The sequence below is a fragment of the Vipera berus genome, assembly GCF_964194415.1.
Source record: "Vipera berus genome assembly, chromosome: 3".
In the NCBI taxonomy this organism is placed as follows: Eukaryota; Metazoa; Chordata; class Lepidosauria; order Squamata; family Viperidae; genus Vipera; species Vipera berus.
The window spans coordinates 62,511,923-62,538,042 of record NC_138204.1 but is presented as its reverse complement, the minus strand read 5'-3'; the positions used below and the strand labels follow the sequence as shown (position 1 = coordinate 62,538,042).

Genomic DNA, 26,120 nt, shown 5'->3' with positions numbered 1-26,120 from the left:
CTGCTGTATAATAGTGGAGATTCTAGCACAGTAACCTGGATATTGCAGGGATCCATGCTTTGAAATGCAGAATGGCTGATCCTCCAAAACAGACAGTGCCTGATCTTCTCCTGCCTCTTTCTTCTTTTTTAAATTAAATATCACCACAGAGATGCTGTTTTATTGCCTGATATTGTGCATTAGTGCCCTGGATTTTCAAGTTTAGTTTCAGTCAACATTGTTGACTGCACTTATATGGAACTGTGCATGTTAGGCTTATTGGTGGCCTTTTCTGAAGTATGTATACTTTGGAATAACTTTTTAAATTAAAGGAGACAAACATTAATGTAATGTCTAATCCCTTTTCCAAAGTCTATGTTCAAATGATCCCATACTTTTTAAAATAGATCTTAGAATTTTCCCAAACTCTGTTTTTTGAAAACATTGATTTAAAAAGAAATCATTCATTACAAATTAACTTTCCATGTATTTATTTGTCACTGACATTTTAGGATAAAGATAGCCATGGCTTGCATATAGTTCATAGAAGTATTTTTAAGCTGGACATGCCTAGTGCCATTTTTTTCCCAATAACCCATTACATGCTTTTTCTCAATATGCTATATTACAAGCAAATTCAAATTCCAAATTCCAAAGTAGTTTACTACTGACATTGTTATTGGGAAAAATATTATGGAAGATTGATTATATATCCATGATAAAGAGACATGTTAACAAATTGGGGTATTTTCATATATAGGAGTAGGTTTACTGAGAAGAAATTTTTTTACCTCTGTCAGAATATGTTGATTCTGTGCTGGTCATGGCAAAAAAAAATAATCTTCTTTTTCACAGAACTTTGAACCTTGTTAAAATAAACTATGCTTCTCATGGCAATTCCCTTATTATAAGGTATATTATCTTCTCCGATAGTATTTCAGTTCTAACTTTGAAAATTGAAAATTGGAATGATTCTTGGAAAAAAAGGCAGGGTAGTACATTATGTGAACTTATATATTAATTTTTCTTTCTTTCTTTATTTAGTGATACATGTATAGGTCTTCGCTTCTCCAGTTCTAGCCTCCTAAAGAAAAAATATACTCCTTCCAACATTTTCCTTGAGTTTATTTTCTGACATTATTTAGTGTTAGAATTGTTTTAAGATGTGCTTTTTTTCTTCTTTTTGTATTAGATATTTATTTTAGTATAATTTATTTAGTGTAGTTCAGAGCAAATTTGATGGTTAGTTATAATTATCCTCCCTAGAATGTTATGTAAATTATTCTATTTACTAGTAATATAGTGTAAATTAATTATAATTATACAGCCATAGAAAGTTATGAGATAAAAAGACTTAAATTTAATCAACCAGGAAACAAATATGCGAATAGGATTAGCAAGACTGCTGTTTCCATAGAGCTATGACAAAAATGCATGTGGTTGGTAAATATGAGAAAGATTTGATGAAAAGATTACATTATATGTGTATTAAGGCACACACTATTAGAATTAAGTAGCACTGTATATTATATAAAATACAAGGCTGCCACTGACTATAGCATTCCTTTGTTGAATTTTTCTCCCTACTTAAAGGCTGGTAAAGTTATGCCTTGTAAAGCAGTCAGACAATACTTCCAGCAAATGTGATTAGCACTTAATATATTAATAATCATACGGAAATATAATCATGTTTTCATTTTGTAATACAAACAAAAAATTGTTAATGTAAGAATAAAGTTCTACAAATAGGCTTCATTTAATCTATTTCCTCAGTAATTCCACCAGGAACAACTGTTTTGTGGTAGCTTTGCCTATATTAATATTTTTCAATCTCATCAGCTTTAAGACATGTAGACCAATATCTAGAATTCTTCAATCAGCATGTGTTTAAGGCCACATCTTAGATTGAGAAACCTTGGTTTATACCAACTTTCCCCAACCTCCTTTCTTAGTCTTCAGCTGCCAGAATCTCTAGGCAGCCAGCAATGGTTATAACTCTTCTGAACGGAACTTATATTGTATAAGGATAGTTTATATATGAAGACTGAAATACAGTGAAGTATGTTCTACTGAAATTCAAATAAATACTTGATTAGATGTAAGACATGAATTACATTTATATTGTGAAAAGTATGAGAAATTATTTCCGTCTTTATCCTAATACTGATTTTCTGTTTTACAGAGAAAGCTTCTTGCTGTCTACCTCCACCAGGATGAAAGTGTGCTGACTAATGTATTCTGCTCTCAAATGCTTTGTGCTGAATCTATTGTTTCCTACCTGAGTCAAAACTTTATAACATGGGCATGGGATATGACAAAAGAAGCAAATCGAGCAAGGTAAGTTGAAATGGATTATTTTTAAAACCTGAGAAATTTGGTATCTTTGCTTGAGATGAAACTAAATACTACATGAGCAGAACTCTACTTTCAAGACAAAAATATTGTTTACCTCAATACAACCCTACTATCTCCTTCACAGTTTTCCAGAATGTCTTCCAACATTATAGAATAGATTTGAATGTACATAAGGATGGGGGAGGGGGAAAATTCACTGAGTGGAAAAGAGGAATAATTTCATGAAATTTCAACTGTATTCTAAAGTCTTTAAATAGATTTTCAAGCAAAATAGTCAACTATTTTAGAGTTCTAAGACTTTTTATAATACAATCAGGCCCATACTTTCATTTGTTAGAAATAATTCATATGATTATTTAAGTTTGAAGTAATACCAAGAATTCCATTTATGTATACATACGTTCCTTTTGTTCATTAATTTAAAGCAATGTTTTAATGGTCTACTTTTGAGGTGGTATTTATATTTGTCCTAATTGTACAATGAATTATTTCCAAGCAGTGAGCTCTCAGAATACATCATCCCTTGACAACTTCTTTCACCTTCTGTTCTTCCATCATTCTTCCAGACCAATCTTTTCCATCTCTCAGCAGGAACTAGCAGATGGGAAAATAGGAGAAATGAAGGGACTTATGAAAGAAATGGGAGTATCCTGGATGCAATCTCTCTTGGTGCCATAGAACTTTTAAGAAGTATAATCAGCATCTATATTCAGAAAATGAGTTCACAGATGGTTTAGAGGGGAGAAACAGCTTCCTGTGGAAAAGAGTGTAATGATCCATAACATTGTAATATGGGGACTTAGTGAAGAAAGAACTTGCAAAATTTTGTCTAGAGGGGCATCTGTCAGATGTATGGAGGTCATTGCCTTTTCAGTCACCTTAAGGAGATATGTGGGTTCTCTATTAACATAGATGTGCAAGTTTACTACAACAAATCATTAGATATAGAAACATTCATGCACCAGTGACTAGCTAGAAATAACTTATAGTACACAAATAGTTTAATCAATATAGCAAGTGAAATTTAACCTCACAAAGTTTTTTTTGGCCTAAAATTTAATTTAACTTGATCCATTTGACTTTCAACAAAATAATAAAGCTTTATATAATAAATGCTTTAATGTTCTCTTGAGATGATACAAAGACCTTTCATTGTATATAAAATCTCACCTGGCAATTCATTCTATCAAAACATCCATGAAATATGCATATTGAATCATTCCTCATAATATTATTTAATAATGTTGCCTGAACTTTGATTTGACATAGGTATCATAGTTTCTTTATGATTGGTGAACTTTTAGTTTTTAATTCACTTAAAAAGTTCATTTCACATTCTAAATGATAACTGTAATTTAATATATACTGTGTGGTTTAAAAGATATTTTCACTTTTCCATTAGAGTCTTTATTTTCATTTTAACTCACTCTACATAGCAAACTTTCCAAATTAAAATTAAAATATGTTGTGTTTCTGCATAATAGTTCACAAACTTACACATTTTAACTTTAATTTTGGTTGAGATTAAGCAGCATTCATTTGTTTTTATTACCATTAAAGTAAATGTAGTCTCAAAGGTAGTTATGAATGGAGCAACTGTGGGGTTTTTTCAATGGAACAAAATATGTGGGCAAGAGATTGGATTAATCTTATACTATTGCCATTTACAAGAAATGGGGAGTCCCCTCCTTTCCTTTCATCCCACAACTTGCTGTGGATGGAAACCTATTTCTAAACCATCTGCAGTGGCTAAGTTCAGTTGATGACCTGCTGTTATATTGTTCTAGTCTCTTTTTAATTCTCTGGTTTCTTTTATTTTACAGTCGCAAAAAATTGTGGTATACTCTCTTCTAAAAAACTATGTCTGAGGGAGGGTTTTTTTATGACTGACAATAAGCAGCATGTCAAAGCTTTGTTGTGTTTTACTTAAGATCTATTAAGTAGCACAACTTTGATACACTAGTTATAAGAGTTTACAGGTTACTGCGATACCTGGGGTGACCAAAGCAACAGAAGCTGCTTAGTAGAAAGAGTTTGTACAGCTGGGTCTTATTAACTCCTTATGACACTTTTAGAAATGCTAAATAAAGGGCTGCACAGCTATTTTCAGCAGGTCTAGAACCCTGGTTGAAAAATACGGTAAGATGCTTAAGTCTACATTTTTTTGGTTTTACTATCCTATAAAAGAATAAATAATTGTACATAAAATATATTTATACGTGATAATGAGATTGTCTTTATGTTACAGAGCGTTCAAATGGCTTAGGGAAGAATGGCTGGCAATAGACAAAATACTTTATCACAAAAGATACGAAAGATATATCAGTATAAATCTGATATTTAAACTTGTGCATTTAAATCCACAAACTTTCAGCTAGGATAGTGGGGTTGACTTTTTTATGTTCAATATTCAATAGTTTGGAAAGAAGGAATGCAAAAAACTTCCTTCCTATAAACTCCTTCCAGTCCACTTATCTTAAGCTTGAAGCCACTGCATTTGATAAAAGTCAATAAAAATTGAACCCTTAAAATATGGGGACAATATTCCAAGTTCCAGTAATCAACCTCTTTTGGATGAGGCTGAATCTGTCTGAAAGATCAGGAATAAAAGGTCTCCTAGATTCATTGTTGCCGTTCAAAGCTAAATTGGCCATACTAGCTCAGACTCTTTTGCCAAACTTTCTGACCTTGAAGTTTCCAATGGTTCCTGAACCAGAAGTAGCTTAGTTCATATTTACATATTTTTAACGTAAAATATCTTCTTAGTCCAGGTACCATTAATTTTCCTTATGTTACATGCTTTTGAAGGTGACTCTGAAATTGAATGCAATCTAGATCAGTCAGATAGATGCTCATGTACCTGCCCAGATATTAAGATCTTCTGAAGTGCGTGTCCTTTACATCCTGTAGTTGAGAACTATAAATTACATGAGGTCTCAAGAGAGAGCCTTTCCGTCCATTGTTTGGAACATCTTTCTTCTGGAGGCTGAGATGACTGCTGAGCTGCTTTCATTTCAGAAGCATGCTCAGATTCAAACATGTACATTGAATGTTGCGGTATTTTTTTATTGCTGATAATTATACTATTTAACTAGTGTTCTTAAAATTGTCTTATATTGATTTGGATTCTTCACAGAAGTCCTTCAATAACTGAATCAAACTTACATTAATCAAAACCTTCCTGTTCATCCAGGCTTTTTCAAGTTGGTTGCAGTTTGGGTATTGCTTTTGGCTAGTTTTTAAACAGTTTTTTTAAAATCACTTTAATCGTTTCAATAATTAGATGGGAAGATACATATTTAATGCTAAATAGTAATTGTAAGCCATTTAAGGGAGACTTTGATATTGTTATTAATACTATAAATATTTTTACCATTATTAATATTAATAAAGGTAAAGGTAAAGTTTCCCCCATCCAGTCATATCCAATTCCTAAAATACTTTTCATGGTCATGTGGCCAGCATGACTGCATGGAACTCGATTACCTAACTGGTACCTATTTATCTACTTGCATTTGCATGCTATCAAACTGCTAGGTGGGCAGGAGGTGGGGTGAGGATGGGAGTTTGTTCCGTCATGGAGTGCTCAGGTCTCAAATCTGGGCTGTCAGCTTTCCAGATGACAAGCTCGGTGTCTTTTACCATTGAGTCATCACGCCCCTCCTACTATTAATACTTGTAGTCTACTAATACGCAATGTTACGTTTGAAGCACTATTTCCCCCCCAAAAAAAAGAAGTGGCTCAGGAATAGCTAACACTGTTTTCCTTCACCGTTGTGCCATCTTGATCTAGCCAAAGGTATACATACAATGTGACAAATGAGCAATATACATGAAATAGTTATTTGTATTTTGAATGCTAACAAATTTAGCCTGGCAAATTATCATCAGTGCCGTATTCGTTTAATTAAAATGTATTGTTGCAAAATTAACATACTTTTTTTGATAAATCATTGTAGGAATTTCATTTTACAGTTGTAGGACATAGTCTATTCTTAGCACCTGCAGCCTACATGAGAAATACTGTTCATAGCATGAGGAAATACATGGCATACCTGGAGAGAGCATAAGCAAAAATAATTACTTCTCAATTTACAAAGAAATAATATCAATACTTCACCTCTCCACTATAATGAACTCACACACCTCCCTTTACTATTCCTAAATATTTGTAAAATGTATTATTTCCATCTCATAGGATGGCCTTCACATTGGTACATTTGAATATTGTACCATCAGCAGTACTTTTGGGCAGATTCAATGCTGTTCCTTATCAAGAGCATTCATGTATGCTCTGACTCTGACTCTGACTCTGAAATTGGAATAGAATAGAATAGAATAGAATAGAATAGAATAGAATAGAATAGAATAGAATAGAATAGAATAGAATAAGGGTGTCAAACTGCCAGTCCGCGGGCCGGTTTCATCTTACCGAAGCCACGCCCACCCCATTGCTGACAATGCAAAAAGACTCGTGATATGTCACAACACGTCATGTGACATGGCGAGTCTGACACCCGTGGAATAGAACAATAACTTTATTGTTGCTTTAAATGTACACTAATCAGCATTAAAATGAGATTTCGTTGCATACAGCTCTCAAAGGGTAACCACCTCCAATATACACTGCATAAACATGGCATATATATATATATATATATATATATATATATATATATATATATATATATATATATATATATATATATATATATATATATATATATATATATATATATATATATATATATATATATATATATATATATATATATATATATATATATATATATATATATATATATATATATATATATATATATATATATATATATATATATATATATATATATATATATATATATATATATATATATATGCATATACCCACATACACACACATATGTGGCCCAGAGAAACAACACAGTCTAGTTTGGATGTATACATACATATACATGGTGAGAAAAAGGAATCTTGCGAGTTTAATTGAAATTGTAGTATATATACTTCAGAATTGCTCTAGCTACCATCTCCCTACTTATTACAAATGCATAACTATTAAATGACCAGAATGGGGAAGTCTCTAGAATAATAGCCACATTTTAAAATATAGTAATGACAATTAGAAGTTTCTGAACTTGATTGCTCTCCCAGGTGTGCATGTTTAGGCATAAATAGGTATTTAATAAAAAATACCTATTATTTTATTTTATTATTTTATTTTTATTCTGTGTGTTTATGTTGGATCTACGATTGTATATTTTAATAAAGTGAAAGTAAAAGGCACAGCTGTTTTAAGAAATCACAGGCAGAGGGAGACATTGATTGTCATGTTTAACTGTTTCTGATGTTTATATACTCAGTATAACAATTGGGCAAGGTTTTTTATTGTTTATTAGGCTTAAATTCTATTTTTTCTCTGCAAAAGGTCAACAATATAAATGGAATTATCCTTCATTTTTTCCTCATAACAGTAACCTTCTGAGGTAAGTTTGGCTCACCAGTGAGCACTGCAATGAAGTAGGAAATTAAAACTGGATCTCCCCAGTCTTAGAACAGTGCTTTGACCACTGCATACCATGCAACAACTGTTTTCAGCATCACCCATCCAACTTCATTTCTTGAGGTTTCTAAGAGAATGAAAACATTCAATAAAAACATCTCGTACAGGAAAAGCTACTGCTCTTCACATAGTCGTCCTTGTTTTGGATTTTTTGAGAGAAAGCTACCAAGGGTTAGTTTTATTTTGTCAATGATTTTCAAAGCATGGCATGGGTCCGGAGTACCTCAGGGAGCACCTGCTGCCGGCATCAACTTCCCTCCACCCTGTGCACTCCCACAGAGAGGGCCTCCTCAGGGTGCCACCGATTAGAGAATGTCGATTGGTGGCCCCCAGGGGGAGATCCTTCTCTGTGGGTGCCCCAGAGCTATGGAATCAGTTACCGGTTGAGCTCCGGATGGCGCCCGATCTTCGCTCCTTTCGTCGCGATCTAAAAACATTCTTATTCGAACAAGCCGGCCTGGCCTGATGGGGGATTGGTGGGGGTTTTTTATTGTTGTTTTATTGGGTTTTAATATTGTATTTACTGTTTTTAGTGGGCAGATATTTAATTCTTTTTTAATTTTTGTAACTTTGTATTTTTATTCTTGCCCTGTTCACCGCCCTGAGTCCTTTGGGAGAAGGGCGGTATATAAATATTATTAAATAAATAAATATAAATAAAGTCGTGTCTCATTTTACTTTCAAAAGGAAAAGATTTTAAGTAGCTAAGGTCAGGAATCTAATTAATGTTTGTCTTAAATAAGAAAGATACACCAACAGCAGGCAAGTTTGTGTAAATGTCTTATTTTGAAGAGGAGGCAAAAAAGGGAACCCTCCTGTTTCTTGATTATATGTGACCTGTTCATTTTCTCATTTTCTCCTTTGCTTTTGATTTTAGCAGTGGTCTTAACAGAATGTCAAGATCAATTTGCAGCATGGTTAAACTCAAGGTTTGCATTCTGCCATCAGCAATTGTTTCCACAAACAATGCTGTGTGTTCTTGTAACTTCAGAAGCTTTTAGAAAGATCGTGGCAAGGGCAGCATCTAATGACTTTATTAGTATAGGGTTTCAAAACAGGTTCATAAATTGATCATATCTGTTTGTCATCTAGTCATAATTACTGAGTAGCATTGTTGAGGATTGTACTTGTGAATGGTTTCCCAGTAGCAAAACATTAAGAACAAAGGAGCAGGATGGAAGGTGATTATCTCTTCATATAACCTCTCTTCCAATAATGCATGAATTGTTAGTAAGATGATGTCTATTGAACAAGGGCATCAATAAGTATGCTTTGAAATGATAGCTTGCTGTATGTTTTGAATATGTTTTACAAGGAGATAGGAGCCTTCAAACCTACGGCTTGGCAGTTGTGATGGATTAACTAAAGATCTTTCTATATTATAATTACACATACAAGTATATAATCTTCCCTTCTCCATTCAGCTTTCAAGTTTGCAGTTTGTCTTTCGATATCATGTACAGAATATGCAGTATTGCAGCAGTGAAAAATAGAATTTATTTTAAAATGCAAAAAAATGTAGATTCATTTTGTTCTCTGATTCATATTAAATAGCACTACAAGATTGATTTTTAAATTTCTATTCTCTTGTCCACATGTGGTAGTTAAGCAAACCATGTGGTTGTTAAGAGAATCCAGCATATCCAGTGGGTGGGTTTTGCTGTTTTCTGCCACAAAATGGCAAAAACTGTCACAAGTCACAGTCGTGTAACCACGGGACATTGCAACCAGTTGTAAATGCAAGCTAATTGCCAAGTACGCCAATTGCAATCATGTGACCATGGTATGTGAATGAAGCAGTTGTAACTTTGAGGGCAGATCATAAATAGCTGTTTTGAAGTCTGTCATATAGTTTTATCAGAATAGTTTCAACACAGATAGTTTTTATTTTTAAAAGTTAATAAAGCTGTATGTGTTTTAAGTGTAAATAAAGTATGTGCAATCTTACCTCTACCAGGACATCAAAAGGAAACTTATTACGGTATTATTAGATGATTGATCAGGTTGTGGATGAGGACCTATTGTTGCTTTGTAAAAGGCTGATGTAGCTGAAACCTCCTAGCATCTTCCCTACATCATTTCCATCAATTACTTAAATATCTAAATAAGTCACTATGGTGATACACTGGGCTAAAATATTCTGGAACTGATGGGAAATTATAAGACACAGATATGTTTGTTTATTGTAACAATTGATATACTATCACTTATATATCCCTGATTCCAGATAGATTTATGATGGTTTTACATAAAATCATAACACATCTAGTTAACAGCAATAATTGTTTCAACAGTTCTAATCAGTACAGATATGCCCCAAGTTACAGGAGCTAATGGAGATAGCTAGAAGTTCAGATCTATCACATGAATAACTAACTGGAGGCAATAGAAAACAAAGTACAGTTAGTCCTAGATTTACAACCACAATTGGGATCAGAATTTTTGTTGCTTAGCAAGGTGGTTGTTAAGTGAGTCATGCCCGATTTTATGACCTATTTTGTCATAGTTGTTAACTAGGTCACTGAAATTGTTAAGTGAAACATTGTTAAATCTGACTTTCCCCCCCCCCCCCCGTTGACTTTGCTTGTTGGAAGCAGCTGGGAGGGTCACAGATGATGATCACATGACCCTAGGGTGCTACATGCTGGTTCCAAGTGTCCAAATTTTGATTATATGACCGTGAGGATGCTGCAACGGTTGTAAGGGCGAGGACAAATTGTGACTCAATTTTTTTCAGTGCTGTTGTAACTTCGAATAGTCACTAACTGAATGGTTGTAAATTGAGGATTACCTGTACTCTTTTTTATTAAGTTGTGACTTTTCCCATTTTGCTTGCCCAAATGAAAAGGTCAACTCATAATTCTCATATTTTGGGTTATGAAACAAATCTAACAAAAGGCATACCACTACTGTAATGTTTGATAATTACCTTGAGCTTAATTTATGCATTAATCTTCTCCTTTTGTTACTTCCAATCCCTTTCCTGCTATGCAAGTAAACACTGAGTAATTAAGTGCTACTGTCATAAGCATTTTTTTAAAGGAGTATAACTGTTTGAATTCCATTTCCAGCTGCACGATAATAGCATGAAAACATACGATAATTGTAAACATGCTCAGAATAAAAATTTTAACATAAACACCAAATGTCCAGTACCATCATATGGTAATTGTGTATAAAAATAATACATAAAATAACATTTGTTTCACTTATGTGGACCAACAGCTTTACATTATTCTAATCCATCAGTTTTGGTTGAGGCTGCTCTGCAAGCTATCTGATAAAGGCTGACTTTGGTGACAAACTCCAAATAATGGAAATTTAAGCATTTTAAACGATCAAGAGTTTTGTCAAGAGAATATGATGGTCATAGCATACCCCACTATCTTAGCTGAAAGCTTGTGGATTTAAATGCACAAGTTTAAATATCAGATTTATACTGATATATCTTTCATATCCCCTTCATGGATTGCTGCCTTGTCATGGCGAAGGGGCTTGCGTAATTCAATGAAGCTATGAGCTATGCCGTGCAGGGCCATCCAAGATGGACAGGTCATAGCAGAGAGTTCTGACAAAACATGATCCACTGGAGAAGGAAATGGCAACCCACTCCAGTATCTTTGCCATGAAAACCCGATGGACAATACCAAAAGGCAAAAAGATATGACGTAGAAGATGAGCCCCTCAGGTTGGAAGGTGTCCAATATGCTACTGGGGAAGAGCAGAGGACTAGTACTAGTAGCGCCAGAAAGAACGAAGTGACTGGGCCAACGCCAAAAGGACGCTCAGCTGTGGATGTATCTGGTGGTGAAAGGAAAGTCCAATGCTGTAAATATTTTTTCTCTATAGGAACCTGGAATGTAAGATCCATGAATCAAGGAAAGCTAGACGTGGTCAAACAAGAGATGACAAGACTGAACATCGACATCTTAGGAATCAGTGAACTAAAATGGACAGGAATGGGTGAATTTAATTCAGATGCCCATCAGGTATACTACTGCGGGCAAGAATCCCTCAGAAGAAATGGAGTAGCCTTCATAGTCAATAAAAGAGTAGGAAAAGCAATACTGGGATACAATCCGCAAAATGACAGAATGATCTCAGTTCGAATCCAAGGCAAACCATTCAATATCACAGTAGTCCAAGTCTATGCCTCAACCACCGGTGCTGAAGAGGATGAAACTGACCAGTTTTGTGAAGCCCTACAGCACCTTATAGAACTAACACCAAAAAATGATGTCCTTATCATCATGGGAGATTGGAATGTTAAAGTAGGAAGCCAAAAGATAACCGGAATAACAGGCAAGTTTGGCCTTGGAGTGCAAAATGAAGCAGGGCATAGGCTGATAGAATTTTCTCAAGAGAATACGATGGTCATAGCAAACACTCTTTTCCAACAACCCAAGAGGCGGCTCTACACATGGACATCACCAGATGGTCAACACAGAAATCAGATTGACTATGTGCTCTGCAGTCAAAGATGGAGAAGCTCTATACAGTCAGTAAAAACAAGACCAGGAACTGACTCTGGCTCAGATCATGAGCTTCTCGTTGTAAAATTTAGGCTTAAATTGAGGAAAGTAGGGAAAAGCACTAGGCCACTCAGATATGAACTAAATCATATCCCTGATGAATACACAGTAGAAGTAACAAATAGATTTAAGGAATTAGATCTGATAGACAGAGTGCCTGAAGAATTATGGAGGGAGGTTCGCAACATTGTACAACAGGTAGCAACTAAAACCATCCCAAAGAAAAAGAAATGCAACAAAGCAAAATGGCTGTCTAAGGAAGCTTTACAAATAGCTGTGGAAAGAAGGGAAGCGAAAGGCAAAGGAGAAAAAGAGATACACCCAATTGAATGCAGAATTCCAGAGAATAGCTAGAAGAGATAAGAATGTCTTTGTAAATGAACAGTGCAAAGAAATAGAAGAAAACAATAGAATAGGGAAGACCAGAGATCTCTTCAAGAAAATTGGAGATATGAAGGGAATGTTTCATGCAAAGATGGGCATGATAAAGGACCAAAATGGCAGGGACCTAACAGAGGCAGAAGAGATTAAGAAGAGGTGGCAAAACTACACAGAAGAACTATACAAGAACAAGCTTATCATCTCAGATAACTATGATGGGGTGGTCACTGACCTCGAGCCAGACATCCTAGAATGTGAAGTGAAATGGGCTTAGGAAATCTGAGCAACAACAAAGCTAGTGGAGGTGACAGTATTCCAGCTGAGCTATTCAAAATCTTAAAAGATGATGCAGTAAAGGTGCTACACTCAATTTGCCAGCAAATTTGGAAAACTCAACCGTGGCCACAGGATTAGAAAAGGTCAGTTTACATTCCAATTCCAAAGAAAGGCAATGCCAAAGAACGTTCAAACTATCGCACCATTGCACTCATTTCACATGCTAGTAAAGTTATGCTTAAAATCTACAAGCTAGACTCCAGCAGTATGTGGATCGAGAACTACCAGAAGTATAGGCAGGATTTCGAAGATGCAGAGGAACTAGAGAAAAAATTGCCAACATACACTAGATCATGGAGAAAGCTAGGGAGTTCCAGAAAAACATCTACTTCTGCTTCGTTGACTATGCTAAAGCCTTTGATTATGTGGATCATAACAAATTGTGGCAAGTTCTTAAAGAGATGAGAGTACCAGACCATCTTATTTGTCTCTTGAGAAACCTATATGCGGGTCAAGAAGCAACAGTGAGAACTGGACACAGAACCACTGATTGGTTCAAAATTGGGAAAGGAGTCCGGCAAGACTGTATACTGTTGCCGTAGAGGACTGTTACTGTAGAGGACAGGAAGGCCTGGAGGAACTTTGTCCATGGGGTCGCAACTAACAACAACAACAACAAGGATATAGCAAGAAATGTGTCAAGAACCCAGTCAAAAGTAACAATTGTTTTCAAAGAAAGGCAGGGCTAAGTGGATGGCATGTAGAATTGGCTAAGAGAGTCACGTCATGAATAAATAAAATATAGCTTCCAGTTCTACATTTAAAATTTAAATATTAATAGCATAAAATGTTATTCCTTTATTCACATTTTAATGAAACATATTGACTTTGCATAGTATAAAATTAATCATATTAAATAGACGTTGGATAAGTTTAATATTCAACAAGTATTCCTTTACTTTGGAAAAACACTACAGTAAATTTACCATAAATAGGTATAGAAATAAGTTTCACCATTTCTTGGCTCACGTTTAAAGAGCACTAGGGCTCTTCTTCAAATATTTGGTTTGCTAAATTGGATTTGGTCACATCAAATAGGTATTTTCAAACTTCTATAAAATTTAAAAGTTTCTTTTTGAGTATAAATCATATAATTTATCTAAATAGTCTGCTGAAAGCATGGCATATATAACTTAGCAACTAGTTTGTTGAGGATGACTTCTTGAGACAATTTCCTGAGAAATCAAAATAAGGATGACACAAATTCATTGTGGATGGCACAAAGCTTCCAGAGTCCAACTCACCCTAGACTCGGAAGTGAACTTGCTAAATATTTCCCAATAAAATCAGAAGACCTTTCATCTCACTTTGTGGTTTCCACATACCAGTAATGGCCAACTAGCACATGTAGGACATCATCATGTAATTACTCTAACCTTTGAACTATTTGTTAACCACATCTGATTATTTACTAAAAAGTTAGTAACTTCCATATTAGGATGACATATTTTATTTAAATAAAGCCAATAACACAAAATTGACTCATTTTTGTTCTCAAACTTTAATAGTTGTCAGAATCATATTCACTTTGGAATCAAGGATTTTTATTTATCATTCTAGATTTCTGAATCGTAGATAGTTTTTTTATTAATAATATGAAAATTAAGTGTTGTGATTCTGTTTTGGATGTTGATATCAAATGCTTTTCATCCTGTGACATTTTAATGCCGTTTATCTTTTCAGATAGATTTACCTTCTAAAGCATGGGACAAAAAGGCTTATGCTCATCAGGTAGTTTTCAGATCAGTTGTTACCTAAAATATTATCCTAAGGCATAAGAAAATACACGATTTAAGTTGCCTTTCATGAACATAATTAAGAATTAATAAGCCTCTGCTAGTGGCTAGTCCTCAGAATTTCCACTGTTTTGCCTTTTGTGACCTGTGTTATTAAAAGTCCATTATTTTTACAGACTTTATTAAATTGGATCTTATTAAAGCATTCTATATTTGCATTTGGTCTTTCATAATTCATTATTATTATGACATTTACTTTTTACCATCAGATCTGAAAACATATCATAAGCTACCCTTTTCTCTTGAAAGAAATGCTAATTTCAAACAGTCCTCTAATGGAAGTGAAAAGCTTTATCAGTTTTTTCATTTATTCAAGATCGTGTTAAGAATACTAATGTCAGACTTCAGTATGATAATGGATGAAAGCTTTTTTGTCAAAAGCTTAGAATTAGTGTTTTTCAGAACATACTAGTAAGTATGAAAGTGAAGGGAACTAGTACAATCTTCAAAAACATGACTTCTTGATATGTATTACTTCTTTCACTAATTAATTACTGAAAGTTATATTAACATATTTCTATATGCAAGCTGTTCATCTACAACTTTTGGTGTGTGTGTGTGTGTGTGTGTGTGTGTGTGTGTGTGTGTTATTTTTTACAATGAACTTCTGAAATGTTATGTTATTGATTCTTGCCAAAGAGAGTTCAATCTTCAGTACCCATTCTTATGGACCTCAAAATCATCATATCTATAAGATTATACCTTAGAGGAGAGGGGAAAAAATCCTCTTGCAACCTAAAGAATAAAAGTGATTGATTGATTGATTTTGATTGATTTATTAAATTTATATGCCGCCCTTCTCCCTAGGGACTCAGGGCGGCTCACAACAATAAAAAATTAAGAAATATAAAGTACAAAAATTAAAAAAGAATTAAACAATAAATATGATAAATACATGACAATTTAATCTGATAAAAGCCTAATTTAAACCATAATCAGTCCAGACCCGCTTGTTGAAATAACCAGGTCTTCAGGTCATGGTGGAAGGACCGAAGGTCAGGGCTGTCCGCAGCTCCGGAGGCACTTCATTCCAGAGGGTCGGCGCGCCCACAGAGAAGGCTCTCCCCCTGGGGGTCGCCAGCTGGCATTGCCTGGTCGACGAAACCCTGAGGAGGCCGACTCTGTGGGAGCGAACTGGGCGATGGGAGGTTGACAATGGCAGCAGGTGGTCTCGCAAGTACCCCGGGCCTAAGCCATGTAGGGCTTTAAAGGTTTTTACCAGCACCTTGAATCGCACCCGGAGGGTAACCGGAAGCCAGTGCAGCTCGCACAGGAATGGTGTAATATGGGAGTATCGAGATACTCCCATAAGCACCCGCGCGGCCGCATTTTGCACCAGTTGAAGCCTCCGGGTGCACTTCAAGGGCAGCCCCATGTAGAGAGCATTGAAGTAATCCAGGCGAGAAGTGATGAGGGCGTGGGTAACCATGCATAGGGCATCTCGGTCCAAAAAGGGGCGCAACTGGCGCACTAGGCGAACCTGTGCGAAGGCCCCCCTGGTCAGAAATATAGTACTGGTTTTAATCTCCACTTGATTCTTATGAGGCATTTTTGGAACACATTTCAAACAGTGCCTAAAGATTTAAGTATATAATCTTTACCAAAAATTGTATTACTTTCTGTCTATGAAGGAAAAACTTTACACTAAAGATTTCCAGGTTTTACCACTCAGTCCAGTCCCTATTTAATAGCTTTATTCAGGATATAGGGCCATAGAATAATAATCCTTAATAGATTAGGTTTTTTTATCCAAACTAGCTTAGCTATGCCTTTTGGCCTTTTGAAATTTAACTCGGTGCCAGTACCACTTCCTTTGGGCATGGGAGTTGCGCAGATAGTTTAAACTGGAGTTTGAGAAGTGGATTCAAGAATCACACAATCGTTAATGCTAGAATTGTCATGTATGAGTTTAGTGATTTTTCTCCTCCTTTCAAAATGAGTCATCCAAGGAGATGGCATGAAGATGCATTCTGTTCAACATCTGAAGATACCAAATCAAGCTTTGCTTTTAGCCTTGTACTTTTCTCCACTGTGGTATCATTTTGCTTTTGCACATAAAGAAATAACTATTTGAATTTAGTGGGGTCATCTTAATTTATTGAAATATCAGTTGGTTTCTGCATTGTTACTGCTCCTGTTACAGAATTAGGAATAAACAGAATGCCAAGAAAAGTGGTGGGCTGTTGCCCAAGTAAGAAACTTTCCTTTAAAAAGGAGATGCAGATATACAGTATTTTCCAAATAATATGGATCTGTTGTTTCGGTTACTGTCCTCCATCTCTTTTGGTTTGGATTTTAAGAATAAATCAGAAAAGACATTGAGAGCATTTTGTATTTTTTGTTAATGTAGAGCTAGGTAATAAAAAACAGTGAAATATTATTCATCTATCTCTATCCCATTAATTTTCCAAGTTCATAGAAACATAGAGCCATTTGGACCATCAAGTCCAAACCTCTAATTGGTACAGGAATCCAAATAAAAGCATTCTTGAGAGGTAATTGTCTGACTACTTTCTAATTAGGAAAGGGAATTACCTCCTTCAGTAATCTGAGTTTCACGTTGCTTTTACCACTAGAAGTTTTTTTTCCTTTTTTTGGTTTCATTTACCAATATCTGTAACTTAATACAGGTATTCCTTGACTTACAACAGTTCGTTTAGTGACCGCTCAAAGTTACAACAGCCACTGGAAAAAGTGACTTATGACCATTGCAGCAGCCCGAATGGTCACGTGATTTACATTTGGAAGCTTGGCAGGCGGGTCATATTTATGATGGTTGCAGTGTGCCAGGGTCATGTGATTCCCTTTTGCAACCTTCTGACAAGCAAAGTCAATGGGGAAGCCAGATTCACTTAACAACCTAATTTAACTAATTTAACAACAACAGTGATTCACTTAACAAACATGGCAAGAAAAGTGATAAAAATGGGACAAAACTCACTTAACAAATTTCTCACTTAGCAACATAAATTTTGGGCTCAATTATGGTCGTAAGTTGAGGACTACCTTTATCATTATTCAGTATCCTCCTCTCTGGAATGATAGAGAGCAGGTGTTCACCTTCTTGCCTATGATACCCTTCAGCTATCTGAAAATTTCCTTTAAGCCATCTTTTCTCAGTTCTCAGTCTTTCCCTCTCTCTCCTCATAAAACCACTCATTGTATTTCTTTGCATTTCTTCCAGTTTTTCTAAATAATCTTACAAACCTGTTACCCAGAAATGTCGACAATACTTGAGGCACTGTATACTAATCAATGCAAAATATAGTACATTTCCCATATTTGGAAACTGTTACAATGGCACAACATAAAATTTCTTCTCCTTTAAGCAGCGGCATCACATCACTAATTCATATTCAGTTTGTGATCCAAAGTATTTTTAGTACCCAGGAATTCCACTTTCTATATTTCTGCATTATTTTGTTTCCTGAGTGTATAACTTTACATTTATCTCTTATTAAATTTCATTCTGTTATTTTCAGCTCATTCCTCTAACCTAGTAAGATCAACTTGAATTTTGTTTCGGTCGTCTAAAATATCAGCTGTCCTGCCCGGTTTTATGTCAACTGCAAATATGATAACCATTTCGTGGTTATCCCATCAGAATTGGGTGCTCTGTCAAAGCATAGTTGAAAACAATATATGTACATAGTATTTGCACAGTCTACTAAGGAAGTTATCAAATAAAAAAGGGATGACTTTGGTTTGGAAAGACTTATTACTTTTACAAATATAATAATTGAATAAGCTACAAATGAGCTACAAATATTGATTAATAATTGAATAATCTCTAGATGATTGGCATCTAATACTGTAATTGGTTTCAAGTTGGTTACCCATCAATAGTTTTATGATAAGCTGTAGAATTTTCTCATGAATTGACTAATTTTTGTTTTCCTTGGTTTATGTTATGGTTCTATTTTGTTTCCTTCTATCTTTTGAAGTTGAAGGTTTTCAGCAATGTAAGTTAAGAATTGACAGAAGGATCATACTAATCCACTAGGTCTCAATTGTATCCAACTATTAAATCTGGGAGTGTAATTGGTACAGAGCTATGACTGTTCCCCCAAAGAATGTAACAAAATTTAGATGTTAAGTGAATAATATAAAGAAAATAGTATGGCTTAATAAAATAGGTATGTTGCAGCACTGAAAAAAAAGAAAGGGTGGAGGTGGATGATGCCTAGGGATAGTAGTAAGTTTAGGAGAATCCGTAGAAAATAGTCCGCGGTATAAAAAGAGAAAAAAGTGGGGGCTGCTGTTAACAACAAATGAAGTCCTGTATTTTCTTGAAAGTAAGCTACAATGTACTGCATATATTTTTGCTGTGAAATTATGGAAGTTATAAGACATGTGTATGTGTGTAGATATTCAAAATTAAATGAATAAGGTAAAATATTCCTATTTTTCAGGTTTCTAACAATGTGCACAAGACACTTTGGCAGTGTTGTAGCCCAAACCATTCGGACTCAGAAGACAGATCAGTTTCCATTGTTCCTTATTATTATGGGAAAACGATCGTCAAATGAAGTGTTGAATGTAATACAAGGTACAGTCTATATATTCTGCTTGATGCATGTTTTGTGTTGAAACTTTGAACTGTATTTGCATCAATTACACTTGTATTCAAGTATATAAATTCTCCTGGAATATAGTTTATATTCTTATATTAACAAAGTTGTGCAGATAAAATGAAAAAAAATGGTGAATTTATCTTATGCATCTGATTAAAACTAATGTAGCATAGTAATGTATGAAAGCTTACAAGCTTTACAAGCTTTAAGCTTGTAAAGTTTACACCTAATGGTGCTGCTCAACAAAAAAAGTAAGACAAATTGGCAAATGTTATACTGAAGCTGATTTTTAGAAGTAGGTCTCATGATTAATCTTAGTTACCTGGAGAAGTTACTACTGTATGTCACGTTCAAAAACTTACCCTCTTGTTCTAATAACTTGAGTGTGAGTAAGGAACTTCACTTCCCAAACATATTCTCCCCTTCTCTCCTTTTTTCCCTCTCCCTCTCTCCCATTAGGAAGAAAGCACACACAGAGTGGCGATAGCTAACCTTTTGTGATTGATCTCACTCTCATAAAAATAACTGTATGAGTATTCATAGCTCTATAGATATTTCATTGATATTCATTGATTTTTAAACGATATCAGATGTTCCTGCAGGATCTCTACCATCCCTATGTTGAAACTCCAAAAAAAAAACACAACAGAAATAATTGAAGGGAAAAACTAGACTTATATTCAGTCAGTTTGATGCTTTGTAATATAATATCCACAGTTTTCTCTTGATATTTACTTATAAATCATTTACATTTTACAATACTTTTCTAGCAACTGGAATATTGAAACTTTGTAGTAATGTACTTCCATATTCTCCACTGAAAACTGAATATTGCTATATTGATGGGTTAAAATCACAGTGAAAAGTATTGCAGAGGTTGAAACCAAGATTCATTATCCAGTGGAATAGAGCTGTTGAATTTCTTTATGTATTTCAAATCTCCTTACATTAGCAATGTAATCAAGAAGTAATAAGCTAACAAATAGTGTCCAGTTAAGGAGGAAATGGGCTGTTCATTGTTATATATGTTAGCAATCTTTGAATTAATGAATGACAGAGGTTATTCTGAGGGATGTTAGTTGTAAATGTTAGTATTTAAATTCAATATAAATATCAAAAATAGATATGTCAAAAGATCTTGTGTTAACATCTAGAAACATACTATGATTTTTTATGACAGTCTGAAAAAAATGTTTAAAAATAAAAATCTCCCTCTTTTCTCCTTATTTAACCCTAGTTTGAGATCATGACTTGGCTATTATTGCTGAAATGAAGATGAAATAGAAATTACAATTAAACTAACTTTTTTATTTAGATTCACATTTACTACTGGAAACTTTCAGAAACTTTAAAATATAAATTAAATGACACTAATATAAAACTAATTGCATTTTCTTTTCATGACTTATGAAAAAAATGTAAGATATTATTTTTGGATTATTTCTAAAATAACTTTCTGAGTTTTTAAAATAACTTTAATATTATGAAGGTCAAGTGTCCTTCTTTGTTGCTAGGAAACACAACAGTGGATGAGTTAATGATGAGGCTGATGGCTGCAATGGAGATCTTCAGTGCTCAACAACAAGAAGACATAAAAGATGAGGTGAGACCTGGACATCACTACAGACAGCTATTGAATTTAGAGTAAGGGCCTTCCTAGACAATTAAAAATGCTGGATTCTATATTTATGCTGTTATCTGTATTAGCACTAATTCAGTATCAATTACATATGGCGTAATTGATGTTAAGAAAAATAGAATGGCTTAATTTTTAATATTTGTTTAAAGAAGAAGATTGGAAGGTTGTTCCTATATAAGTGAAAGAAACTCACAATAACAAAATAATTTATTCTGTCCCTCAGAATAGAAATGCTATCCATCAGATCATTCTAAGAATACTGCTCTGCCTCCATATAAGATTTGAGAGAGAAGTAAAATGAGATCAGGATTTACATTTACTTCTCCTGCAATATCCATATTTATGACATGTAATATCAACTTTGAAGATAGTTAAATTTAAGGATTTGATCACACATTCTGTGTAATAAAATACCCCTAAGTTTCACAGCCTTTCAAATCAGTTGTAAATACTGTTTTGAATATTACAAAAATGAGCAATCCTTGCAGGAAGGAAAGAATTTGTAAAACAATGTTAGAAAACTTTACATTTATTGTAGTAGAAAAATTATCTGAAAATACCAACTATGAACTTAACTAATATTTTTTGAATGAAAACTTACTGAAACATCTAATTGTTTTGATGAGCGTTGCTATTTTTTGGCAAATTTTTAAATGGGAAAACTATACTTTGCCAATTAAATATATGTTACTGGGATAATTGCCTTACTAATTAAGCATCTACAATTAAAAGTAACTGTTTCTTACTACTATCCATTAACAATAAGGTGAGACTTAATTTACAGGAACCCATAGAAGATTGATCATTGCCTGGGTCAACAATGCACTAGATGTTCCTGGACATCTGGTGACAAATGGAATACAGGACTGTGGGCTAAGCAGCTAGGGCCACCAAGTGTAGGTCTACTAAAAGAAAAGTTCTTTACCCATTGCAAATATACAAAGACTGAAAACAAAGAATGCTACTGAAAGATTGAATGAACTGTTATTACAAATCAAGTCCCAATGAGAAGAGGATTTCTGAAGACAATGCACAGTTCTGGAAAGAACAACATCTAGAATCAGAAATAACAGAACAGAGGCTAGCAGATCAACACTTTTATAATACAAAACAAAACATTCACAGAAGAAGAATTGGAAGAACTGCAGAAGATCTACCCAGAACAAGGAAACTGAAGCCTCACCAGAAGTAACTCACACTGTAGAGACAAACCATGGGGAGTTGGTAGTAGATGAAAATAGCATAGCTATTCATTCATTCTCATTCCCAACCAAGTCACTGTTTCCTCTGCCTTCTCCTCGGAAAGAACAAATCCCTCTAATTAAAAAGCAAAAGGAATTTAAACAAAAAAAATGAGCATCTAGAACAGCACAAAAACAGAAGAAGAATGTTGCCTGCGTTGAAGCTTGTTTGAAAGCTAGCACAAGTATTAAAATATTGTAATATGAAATATAAGCACCAGGCCACTGCAAGAAACAAATCAACTAATACATAGCACAACTTTATAGGTAATGACCTATAAAGCCCTAAATGGCTTGGGTCCGGACTACCTAAGGGAACACCTGCTGCCGGCATCATCTTCCCATCGTCCTGTGCGCCCCCACAGGGAGGGCCTTCTCAGGGTACCGCCGGTTAATGAATGCCGGCAGGTTATTCCCTGGGGAAGGGCATTCTCTGTGGGTGCGCCTGCCCTATGGAACCAACTACCCACAGAACTTAGGACTGCCCCCGACCTTCGCTCATTTCGCCGGGACCTGAAAACTTGGCTCTTCGATTTGTTTGGTCCAGACTGTGGGGTTGTTAATTTAACTGGGTTTTAGATTTACTCTTGGGGCTTGAATTTAATTTAATTGTTTTATTTGTTTTTAATTTTTTGTATTCATGGTTTTAACTGCCCTGTAAACCGCCCTGAGTCCTACGGGAATAGGGCGGTATACAAATCCAATAAAATAAATAAATAAATAAAATAAACTACAGTTAAAACTGAATATCTTGGATGCAAAATCAACAAATAGAAAAGAAGTCAGTGTACCACCAAAATGGAAGATCAGATTGAAAATAAGATCAGCATGTTAAGATCAGCCTAGAATAATTGAAGGAGAAGAAATTGCAGGGGTGTCAAACTGGCGGCCCACAGGCCAGATGCATCACATACTGGCCACGCCCACCCCAGCTCCGCAAAGGCAAAAAACATCATGATACATCACGTGATGCAAAGGAGTTTGACACCCGTGACCTAAAGGAAAGGAAAGCAAGGAAGCGCTAGAAATAAAAAGAGCAAATAACAGCTGTAGTCAAGAAGTTCAGCAGATAGAAAGCCTGAATTGCACACTATAGGCAGAATTTCCAATTTCAGTTGAATCAGAAATGTTTCTACCAATCCTCAAGAACCCATAATGAACCAATCAACACTTGACAAAGAAGAAATGGTGCGATTCTGAGCATCATTATGGGACGACCCCCAAAATACAACAAACAGCAGCTTGAATAGAGGAGGTGGCTACAAATAAAAAAGAAGCTGAAATGTAAGAAGTTGTAATAACAGCAGAAATGGTAAAGAAAAGGTTAGGGAAGGTCAACAATTGGTCAGCATCAGGTGAAGATAAACTGCATGGTTTTTGGTTGAAACAGCTGGCTGATCTATATACACACATTGCCAAGCAATTAACATCAAACTATACAGAGGTGAATTTGAAGATTGATTAACATCTGGCAGAATCTACCTGGTATAATGAAAGATTTAACAAAAGAGGTAGCCCCAGGCAACTACAGGCCAATTACTTGTTTACCAACAGCTTTCAGATTGCTAACTGAGGTTGTAGTTGATGCAGTCCAACTGCATCTAGTTGAAAACACTCTTTCAACTAAGCAGAAAAGAAAATGCCCAAACAGCAGAGAAGCAAAAGATCAGTTCCTAATTGACAAAATGATTTTATAAAATTGCAAAAGAAGGAAAACCAACTTGAATGTTGATTACAGAGAAGCATTTGAGTCCCTGCCATATGATTGGATAATAAAAATGGCTAGAAATAACAGGAGTCAGTACACACATTGAGAGTTTTGTGCAAAGATCAATGGCACAGTGGAAGATGTAATTGCTGGTCAATGTGATAGACTGGGAGAGGTTAATATCAAGAGAAGGATCTTTCAAGGATACTTACTATCAGCACTATTACATTGATTCAATGTAACTCTCAACACTGAACGGTTCATGGCTATCACACATCAAAAATATCTGCCAGGCTCTCCCACCTCTTTTACATCTGAAGTTATATGGAAAAACACCATCTCAAATAGAATCACTACTCAGCACTGCCCATGTATACAGCCAAGATATTGCAGTGGAATTTGGATTAAACAAAGGTGCCACCCTTACCATCAACAGGAAAAATAATGAACACTGAAGGAGTCAGGATGCCCTATGGAAATAACATCAAGAGTGAATGAAGAAGATCACTACAAATGCATGGGCATTCTTCAGGCTGACAACATTAAGCATTCTGAACTCAAGAAGAATGTTAGAAGTGAATAAACCATGGGAGTGAAGAAGATCTACAGTAAAAGTTCAAACTCAGTGAAGGAAAAAACATCAGTGCAAATTAACACCTGGGCAATTCCAGTCATTAGGAACAGAGCTGGAATAATGGACTGGACTCATGCAGTCCAATAAAGGTCCTGGATAGGAAGACCAGAAAAATAATGACAATGAAACATACCCTTCATCCTCACAGTGACATGGACAAACTCTACTTTAAAAGGAAAATAGGTGGGTGTAGAATTTTGGAAGTACATGAGACAGTTGAAGAAGAATAAAGGCTATTGGAAAAATATCTGAAGGACAATGAAGCAACTAGTATACTATCAAGGGTTACTGAATACTGGAGAGACCAAACTCACATTTAAGAAAAACCAAATGAAGACTAGAAAAGACACATAGCAAGGCAAAGTATTACATGGCTAATACACACACACACACACACACACACACACACACACACACACACACACACGCAAATAGGCAAAGCAGATAACAAGAAGACCTGGCAAAGGAAAGTTAAAGAAAGAGATAGAGGGGCTAATTGTGGCTGCATTAGATCAAGAACAAATTCATACAAAACCAGAATTGAGAAGATAGCAGCAGCCAGTAGGTGCCACCTCTGCAAAGAAGCTGAAGAAACCGACCAGCTGGTTAGCAGCTGCAAGAAAATTGCACAGACTGACAGCATGACAAACTAGCAACAATGATGCATGGGAAGATCTGCAAGAAATACTATTTGCCTGCAGGGCAAGAACTGGTGGGACCATAAAATAGCCACGGTAATAGGAATTGAAGAAGCTAAAGTACTTTGGGACTTTAAAATTGAAACAGACAGGCGCCTGCCACCTAACACAGGTCAATAAGAAAGACAAATAAGTCCGGATAGTGGACCTGGAGATAGCAGAAGAAAAAAGAAAGAACTGGAGAAGATCATAAAATACAAAGACCTGTATATAGAAATAGAATGACTGCGGCAGAAGCAAGCAAAAGTAATACCAATAGTAATTGTCACCTTGGGTGCAATCCCAAAACAAACAGAGCACCATTTAGACACCATCGTAATTGACAAAATCACCATCAGTCAGTTGCAAAAGGCAGCTTTACTTAGAAGCAACAATACCTTCAGTACCAATAAACTTCCATATCTGATTAACCCAGGTCTTTGGGAAGGAGCGAGCGCCTGTTACTCGTCCCAGCTTCTGCCAACCTAGCAGTTCGAAAGCACGTAAAAAATGCAAGTAGAAAAATAGGGACCACTACGGTGGGAAGGTAACAGCGTTCCGTGCGCCTTTGGCGTCTAGTCATGCCGGCCACGTGACCACGGAGACGTCCTCGGACAAGCGCTGGCTCTTCGGCTTTGAAACGGAGATGAGCACCGGCCCCTAGAGTTGGAAACGACTAGCACGCATGTGCGAGGGAACCTTTAC

General features: G+C 35.4%; 1 protein-coding gene across 2 annotated transcripts in view; it reads left to right on the top strand.

Annotated features, from left to right (window-relative positions):
* Positions 1-26,120, top strand: part of FAF1 (Fas associated factor 1) — a 201,143-nt gene that overhangs the window by 133,294 nt on the left and 41,729 nt on the right. For both annotated transcript variants that reach the window (XM_081323426.1, XM_081323427.1), the window contains exons 13-15: positions 2,162-2,316; positions 19,355-19,491; positions 21,031-21,119. In XM_081323426.1, the coding sequence (XP_081179552.1) occupies positions 2,162-2,316; positions 19,355-19,491; positions 21,031-21,119 (381 nt within the window). The remainder of the gene's footprint in view (positions 1-2,161; positions 2,317-19,354; positions 19,492-21,030; positions 21,120-26,120) is intronic.